The 9,147-nt window shown below is 32.2% G+C and overlaps 1 protein-coding gene across 1 annotated transcript in view; it reads left to right on the top strand.

Moving 5' to 3' along the window:
• The first annotated feature begins 446 nt into the window (after positions 1-446).
• Positions 447-9,147, top strand: part of LOC119685307 (sodium/hydrogen exchanger 9B1-like) — a 14,217-nt gene continuing 5,516 nt past the window's right edge. Inside the window, exons 1-3 of the mRNA XM_038099552.1 lie at positions 447-653; positions 5,913-6,056; positions 6,311-6,412. Of these exons, the coding sequence (XP_037955480.1) occupies positions 522-653; positions 5,913-6,056; positions 6,311-6,412 (378 nt within the window). The 5' untranslated portion in view covers positions 447-521. The remainder of the gene's footprint in view (positions 654-5,912; positions 6,057-6,310; positions 6,413-9,147) is intronic.

Below are 9,147 nucleotides of genomic sequence, written 5' to 3' on the forward strand. Positions count from 1 at the left end.
ATCTTAAATTATAGTTGTGGACCAGTGGAACTGCTCCAAACTAGCAATGAAGCCTACCACAAGCAATTGGTAGTGACAATATTTTCGAAACTCCACACCCAAGCAACAAATATAAATAGTTTTTGAGAAAAAAAACTTCAGCAAAAACATAAAAAAGGTTGATGAAATTTCGACTAGGCTTACATATTGCCCACACCTACATCCCACGCAAATAGACCGACGCCCATCAATTCAATTCAAAGCTCAAGTAAAATAGGATTAGAAAACAAATTTTGTTGGAGTTGGCAAAGTCAACGCTTCTTGTAAAGATTTTTTGCACTATAACTACAATTTCGGAAACTATTTCTGAAAGACAAAAAAATATTACAAAAAATAATACGAGTAATAAAAAAAGAAAATTTGAAAAATGGTTTTCCACACAAACATTTATGCAAGTCAAAATTTTATTTTTTTCTCACTTACAGCGCTACGTGTATGGACTGCGATTTGTTTTAACTGTCTTAGGTGGCTGCATCTCTGTGATGGGCAGTAAAGCCATTGGCTATCCATCGGCCGGCGCTCTGGGATGTGTGACAGTCGCCTTTATTGCGAATATTGGCTGGAAACAAGACCAACGGAAAATGACGCCCGAGCAACTACAGGAAAACGAAAATGTAAGTTCTGTTTGTTTTACTGATTTACTTTTTTGCTCAGTGTATCAACGTATTTGCGAGTGCACTGCAAAAAAAATAATAGCACAAAATAAGAGCAATTTTTTTTTTTAAAATCTGTTAATATTTTTTCCAATATTTTTTTTATTAAGTATTTTAAGCTATTTTGTTTTACTTTCCGCTATTGTAAGTGAACAACTGCGAGTACTCGTATTTGTATTGGCTTTATAGTCGTTGATGTATTGACTTCTGTGCCGAAACGGCACAACCGAAAAATGTATGAAATTTGTACACTTCCTTCTATTTTGTTTTGATTTGTATGAGTTTTTTCTGTACTTCCCTGAAACAAAGGCTTTTTGTACCGAGTTTTTGTAGTTATTGTAGTTTGACAGTTGATGTTTAGAGTTTGACAGGCTTTGCGTGCTTTTGTCTCCAGTTAGTTTTCGCCCACATAACACGGAACGCTCTCCCATGGACAGTAACTTTTTTGTGTCGAATTTTGTTTTTTATCTGCACACTATTTTTTTAACTCTGATGGTGCTATCCTTAAGAGTATTGCTGCTATACATTACTTTCAGGAAGTAACAATTTTTATTAACCAAATGGCTTGACATCTGCTCAGATACGTTTACCATTAAATTTTTATGTTACCTTTAATTTGTGTAATGTACACGTCTATTGAGACAAGTGAGGTGGATGTTTTTAGACAGAAGCTGTAGTAAGAGTTTAGGTCTTAGTAGGAATTATTGTGTATAAATATGTTTGTTGCAAAAAGTCTTGTTTAAGCAATTGTAAAATTATTGTCAATATCAATTATTTTACAATAACTGAAGAATTTAGTTCGTATAAGTAAAATGTACTGTGATTTAAAGTAGTTTGCGAATTGATTAGGTTAGGTTGGAGTGTTGTGCTTGCAAATTAAAAGCCCACTGCAGTGAAAATAATGATGCTAGTGTGCATAAAACATTGTCTAATCGCAAAACCCGGAGGTAAATAAGTATAAAGACGAAAGTAGTAAAAGTAATATAAAGACGAACGGATAACGTCGACAAATATAGTCATTACTTCGCTATTTAAGGAAAACCAAATTAACTTGAAAAGTCCATAAACTTGGCTATATCTCTAATTTTGAAGTGTTTTGTAGTTCTCTTAGGTCAGCGAAAAAGGGGATTTAAGAATACTATATTTCTTTAAAAATGATTTTCACTAAATTAAAGTTTTATTCAAAAGTGTATAAAATTCTTTTTCACTTTACTTTTATTCATTTACAATTAGCTAAATCATCTATTGGCTAAAGAACTTCTGATATTGGTGGTCCTAACCACTGATATTGGATGTTCTCAACTACTGACATTTTGGCTTTCATTCGAAGGAGTTTCTGTTCGGTTACGATCTGTAGCAGCACTAAAGATCAACTATTGTCGCCGTGCTTCTATTCGTTCGGAGCCGATACCCTGCCTATTTCTTATCTTATAATATTGTGTAAGAAATCCTTTAATACCTAAGGTGAATCATAAGTTAGGTATATAGGTAGGAATTATAGGGTAGGTTTCGATTTTGTGTTGAATATATAAACAATTTGTGAAAATAGTATCTTCTCATGTTAAATGAATTACGCTGTATAATTCAATTTAGCTAGGTATAACGGATCCTAGAGCCTGGATAACAGTTTGATTCTGTTGTGACTTCTGGCATTTGTGTACTAAACCAAGGATTTGGTGCTATGTGAGGCTTTATCAAACAGCGAGAAGCTATTTCATTTGAGCAGTAGCAGTTTGGTTTTTTGTTCAGATGTATATACCAACTGGATTTCTTTGAGTAGGAAAAGTAATTTGTTTATGTTATAGTTGGCGAAAATACACAGGCTTGTATTTAGAATCATTTAAAACTAGTTAACATCCTGCTATTGATGTTATAAGAAATTTTGAACATTTTTAGTCCGAACATTCAAGGAAACACTGATCAGGGAAACCCTCATCAGATGGTGATTGCATATACCAAGGGTAATGAAAAAAATAAAACCCGGCATAATAACTTGTTTCTACTACAGTCACTGACTTCATTTTCTTAGGAAGGTATCAAAAATATACTTATTTATGGATTTGCTGGGTATGTTTTACTGAATTTGCTGGTTAAGGTATTTAATGTTCGTATTCAGCAGGTTGAATGAAACCTCATTTTTAAGTTTCTTCTAGTATTTCTATATGCAGTTTCGCTGATATTATGATTTTCTATAGTTATATTCTTAATTGATCTAGTAATTGACTCCTTAATTCGATCTTTACTTGATTTAATTGCTATAGTATTCATTCTGTAAGAATAGCTTCTCTGTTTAAATACCTTTATTTCCGTAATTAATCTTGACCCGTAACGAGTTGCTAATATCATTTTGTTCAATTGTAAGTATGGTTCTTCTACTAAATAAAGGAAACTTCCAAATATGACTGTTCCTTTGATTATTATTTCATTGAACACTTAACACCAGTTCTCTGTTATTCGGTACACGTTTACAAGAGTCCATCCGAAACTTAAAAGCAGTGCAGAACAGAATATAAAGTGCAGCTTATGCATTTTAGTTTATCCTGTAATTGCTTAAGTAAAACCATAAGGAATTGTTCAATTAAAAAAAAAAAATTGAATAAATTTAAAAGCAAATGTAAACTACAACGAAACTCAACTAAACAAACAAATTAAAGCCTGCAAAAAACAAAAACAAAAACAAAAACAAAAACAAAAACAAAAAAAACTAAAGAAATCATAAAACAATTGCCCGGAGTGTGGCTGAGTAGTCACTCGTCGCTCGTATAAAGCACATGAAGTGCTACTAGACGTATACGTAATTTTTTAGTGTTTCTTTTGAAGAAATTTTTTATGCTTTCATTTGTGTGTGTGTGTGTGGTTGTGTTGTGTGTGTGTGTGATTGTGTGTACGTGTTACTTCAGCTCCTTTGTTTGTCAGTCTACTTTTCATTAGCCACACTTAGAAAACGTTTAAGAATACACAACCACACTAAAATTCAGTTGCAGTTACACTGAAAAGAACAAGAACGTTTGGTTGAGAACGTTTGAGAGATGTGGGTAAGGGTTGGGGGCAGAGGGTCGAAGTGCTGGAAATGAAAACAGAAGTGTTGCTGCAACAATTGAGCTATAAGTAAGCAACAAAATCAGAAAGTCAAGTTTTTGTTTATATTTTCATTTCCTTGCATATGCAAAGAGGACTTTTACAAGCTCTTCTATGTTAAGTCGATTGTATTATGGTGCAGTAAACTCTCGCTTAAAGTGTCAACAGTTAAGTGACTTTGGATTTAGCACTTAAACTACTTTTGGAAAATGTTTTTGTTTATGTTTTTATTGTTGATGACAAAAAACAGAAATGTAAACAAGTCGTTCGGCTTATGAGAAATATTGAAGCAAATCATTTGCTTTTTGTGTGATTTGTAGTTGAAATTTCAGTTTTAGATACAAAAAGTTCGAACTTATTTTGAAAAATCAATTATAGATATTTTTCTATGCAATTACACTTTCATATATAATCATAAAATATAATATAAATGATTATAATATTTATGTAGCAAAAAATTTATTTGAAAAATAAAGTATTTAAATGTGTATTAAGTCTGGAAGAGTATGTTTAATTGTAATTATCATCATCATCATTTTGGCATCAGAGTCTAGGATGGACCATTGCCTCCTCTACAATACGCTGCCATTCTTTTAATTATAATTATTTAAGTATAATTAAGCATTACTTGGTATATATATATTACTTGGTATATATAATTTTTTTCCGGTTTTTGTTTGGTGTAGAAAACACAACATTTTCAAGAGAAATTAGTTTTTTTATTCAAAATATTGGCCATCGGTATTACACATTTAATCCAACGTTCAGGTTATATATGAATATTATGCCAGAAAAACGCAATGTTCCTCTGAAAACGCAATGGAATGAAGAAGAAGATATCAGAAAAACTGTTTGTCTTTTACGGCAAACTATTTGTCGAACTATTTTCTAACTTTTTCAAAATTGCTGAGATGCTGCTCTGCGATCATGTGTCCCATTGATGGAAGCGGTGATAAATAATCAGGGGTGTAGTCTGGAAAGTACAAGGGAAGCAGTGGGATATTTCATCTAAGGGATTTTAAGATGTCTTTCACTGATTTTACAGTGTGGGACGGACCAAAATCGTGCAACAAAATCACTAAACATTGTCTTCTGGCTAATTCCGGTAGTATTTCATTTAATGCGTGATTTAAATTAAATGGAAATTTAAATTTATTGGCGATAGTATTGTGCATTAACGGTTTATAACACGCAACACGACCCTTATTCTACCAGACACAAAACATTGTGTTTTTGTCGAAACGATTCAGTCTTGGTGTTCAGAAACCGGCTTTACTAGATGAAAGCCACGATTTTATGCACTTCGAGGTTTTAAAATAAATCTGTTGTTCTTCAACTGTCACAAACATCGACACGAAAATAATTGTTTTTTTCTTGACATTGAATGAGCATTTCACAGGTGACATTGCGATTTTCCATTAGAAGTCTACTCAAACCATATGGGATATATTTTCCCAGCATATTGATCTGGTCTGCTGTACGTAGATGTCTTCTGTTTGCTTGTTAAGACACATTTAATGCTTTTGCCAATTGCTGTTGAATTTCAGTTGGATCATCATAGTACCTGCAATATCATAGTACCTGCAATCATCTTTACACTTTTTATGCCTATAGTAGGCACGCTAACTATCTTTCATATAAAAATTAACTCTTTTTAATCGATGGATCGTATTCACCATATGTTTCTACTTCAACTGCTGTTTTACTTTTGGTTGAGACAGAAAAGCAGTACTTGCCGAAAATATTCTTTGTCGGGCAAAAACAACTCGATATGATCACTGAACATGATGTGAGCTATAGTTATATATGAGCTAGCTCAATATAAGCTAGTTTTTGGCGGACTCAACTTATGTGTTTTTGTAGAGTTTTGACGTACAATATGACGTATGTGTCAAATTATTCCACTACTTACTCTTCGTTAGTGCTATCTTTTAGTTAAGCTCGGAGAAAACGATTTTTTTAAGCATCATTTAGTCATAATTACAAAATGATCTATGCGAAGTAAAATTTTAACTCATATTGGAAAATTTTTTAACTAGAATATACTTTAGAAAATATTTTAGTATTACTTAATTTAAACTTTATTTGCTAAATTTTAACTAAATTCTATTTTGTCTTCCTGTTTTTTTTTTTCGTGTGTAGTGCAACGTTGTGAAGCGTCTTGATTTACTTTGGAAATTTTTAAAGCCCGTCTCCTTTGCACTGATTGGCAAGGAAATTAAGTTCAGCGTGTTGGATGGCAGAGTTGTTGGTTACGGTTTACTCGTGGTGCTGCTCGGAAGTTTGGTAATTAAACTTAGTGTTTATTTAAAAAGTTTTACCATTTTTGAAATTTATTCTGTGGTTTGTTTGTGCAACGACAATAAATTAAAATGTTGTAATTTTCTTGCTGTTTGCACCAACAGCACTTTAACTGTGCATTGTGCACTTTGCACTCTGCCAGTTTATTTCTATTTAATACTTGGTTTTTTTTTTTTTTACTACTTTTTTAACATTTTCATTTATATATTGTTTATATTGTACTCTGTTTTGTTTTACAGTTCCGTTTGGCTTTTGCATACATTTCCACATATGGCGGAAATCTGTCATGGAAAGAACGTGCCTACATCACAATTTCCGGTTTCCCCAAAGCAACTGTCCAAGTAAGTTTCCGTGCGCGTTACAGTGGTTTTGCTACAGAAGAGACACAACACAACGTTTGGCAATTATTTTTCGTGCTCAGCTCGGCTTAAAAAATACTACTTTTTTTCTATTTTGTTTTGTTGTGTTTTGTTATTTCATTTCATTTCATTTCTGCTTCTATTTCAGTTTGTTTTGTTTACGGTTTCATGTTGTTTGCAGTTGCACCACAAAACGAACCTTTTATTTATGTATGGCGTATGTCACAATTGCACCAACACAAACAACCAACACCACAATGCACAGAGCCGTAGTGAAGTAAAGTCCTGCCGCACTGCCAAACTGCTACACGGCAACACTGCTTCATTGCTACACTGTTACACTGTGACACAGTAACACTGCATAGCTATGTTCACCGCTTTAGCACTCCAAACAGTGTTGCCACTTGTGTTCAGTTTTGGTGTTTCGTTGGTGGCAAGTGAAAAACACCAGTCAAAAAAAAAAAAGAAAAAAGGATGAATTGTGTATGTTTTATGCAGGAAACTTATTTCGGTGTTTATTTGGAATTTTATTTTAAATATTTTCACTTTTCCTACTCGGGTATTTATATTAGAATGTTTTATGCCTTCAGTGCACTCACTGGATTCTGCTGTTTCGGCTCATATGTTTGGGTACTTTGTGGTCAAGTGCTGTTTGTTAGGCTAAATATGTGGTTTGCACTTTAGACTTCTTGATGACTCTTTTGTATATCAAAATGTGCAGTGACACGTTGCACATATGCACCAAGTTGAGATATTTTCTATATAAATTTTTGGTTACGGCAAATTCATTTTATGTTTGCAAAATCTAAATCATTTAAGTGAGATATTGTCTACGTACTACGTACAGATTTTAAATAAATATTTTTCTGAAAACATTTGTTCTAGGTATATTTAAAAGAAGTTTATTCTATATAATTAAGTGTTAAATGGTTTAAGATATTCAAAATTACTTTAAGAAAGCGTATAAAATATCAGTAAATTTGGTAAGAACGTCATGGGTCCGAAATTCGAAATATTTTATATTGTTCTTCATATGAAAACAAAAACTACACAATGGTTATTCACTCACAAAAATTAAAGAATTTTACTTAAAATCTAAATTGACAATCATATGGAATATATGTTGCATGTAAGATTGGCATACAAAAATTTGTGCATATTATTAACATTATTATTCATATAAATTCTGCAATAATTAATGTTCTGTAATTTAAAACACTTTTCATAAATTTGTAAAGATTATTAGTATTGCTATCATTTAACAAGACTTTAACTTCTTCTCCGGACAGAACTGCTTCATCAAAAAAAGGATGTCTATGTTCTTAAAACATCGGACACACTCCAATAATATGACATATATTTTCTGTTTCATGACGATTACACAAAGAACAATCACGTTCAGATATATTAAATTCTCTGGCGTTTAAATTTAATCTTACTTTAAATATTCCAATAATAGTATTATTTGGATAATCTATTATTACTAGACTGTATCCCTACTAACTATGATTTTATTAATATAAGAAGGTTCTGTGATTCTAACTTACTTAGTTATTTAGTTACTTGGGCATTACAAATATAAGTTGTTGTTAGCAGCGTTCAATAACTGTCGTCACCCAGTCCGTTCAGTAGCTTACTATTTCTAGTTGATAGTACTGGAAGTTGGTCAACTGGTGCTTCTGTGGAAGATGCAAGCATCTTCTTTCACGTTTTCCAACAGTGGGTACAGAATTAAACACTTTTATAGCTAGAGCATCTTATTATATGCGAACTATATGACCAAGTCAGCGCAGCAGCTAAGTTTCGTGTAAGTTCATAAGTCGTGGTAAAGTTCATATAATGTAAAGAATCACAGGTATTTCGAAAAGTGTTTTCTGCTTTGCTCTTCTTATTATTGTTGGTTCTTCTTCCAGATTTACCTCTTGCGCCACGGTCGTTATTACTGTGATTAATTCTGTCACTATCAAAGCTATCGTCTTGACCTTCTTTCAACCAAATGGGCGCTAAATGCAACAACAGAATTGCGTCCAGTGGCGCTGTGAATATTATAGCTATAACTGTACAGCAGCTGAAAGATAGTTGATAGTTGAGTTGGTAATCGAGAAGATAGTTGATGGTATGATAGTTAATTAATGATTTTTTTTTGTCTAGAGTGCTTTATTTCTTAATTGCATACTTAGCATAAAGAAACTGCTGTGGAAAGTGTTGGAAAGAGTGATTTTTCGTTAAATCTCTAAGCCAAAGTCTTTTCTTGTGTGTACGTTGGTTCTAAAAAAAAAATTAAAGTCTTTCACAACTTAGAAATTTTAGTTGTTAACAGTGACTTTGTACCTCAAGATAAGAAATAATTTCAAGACCACTAATGTTGGGTATTTGACAATACTTGAAAAAGTTTTATCGTTAGCAAAAAATTTAAATAATTAATAAATAATAAAAAAAATAATAATAATAATAAAAATAATAAAAATTTTGTTACTGCAATTTATTACTGTTCGAAACCTCTCTATTAAAGTTATTGTGGATAAAAAAAAGTTGGAAAAAAGTAAAGCGCTACATTTAATATTATAATATATATGTAGATGTTATGTGTGTGAGCATAACTGGATAAAGAGGCGTTACCCCCTTTATACTAAATATGGGAAAAAAGTGATATATTTTATTAAAAATGGTACTCAGAAACAATATACCTAAGCAACCATAGAAATAGTCGATGCCAA

This window comes from Teleopsis dalmanni, chromosome 2 (genome assembly GCF_002237135.1).
Source record: "Teleopsis dalmanni isolate 2A chromosome 2, ASM223713v2, whole genome shotgun sequence".
Classification (NCBI taxonomy): domain Eukaryota; kingdom Metazoa; phylum Arthropoda; class Insecta; order Diptera; family Diopsidae; genus Teleopsis; species Teleopsis dalmanni.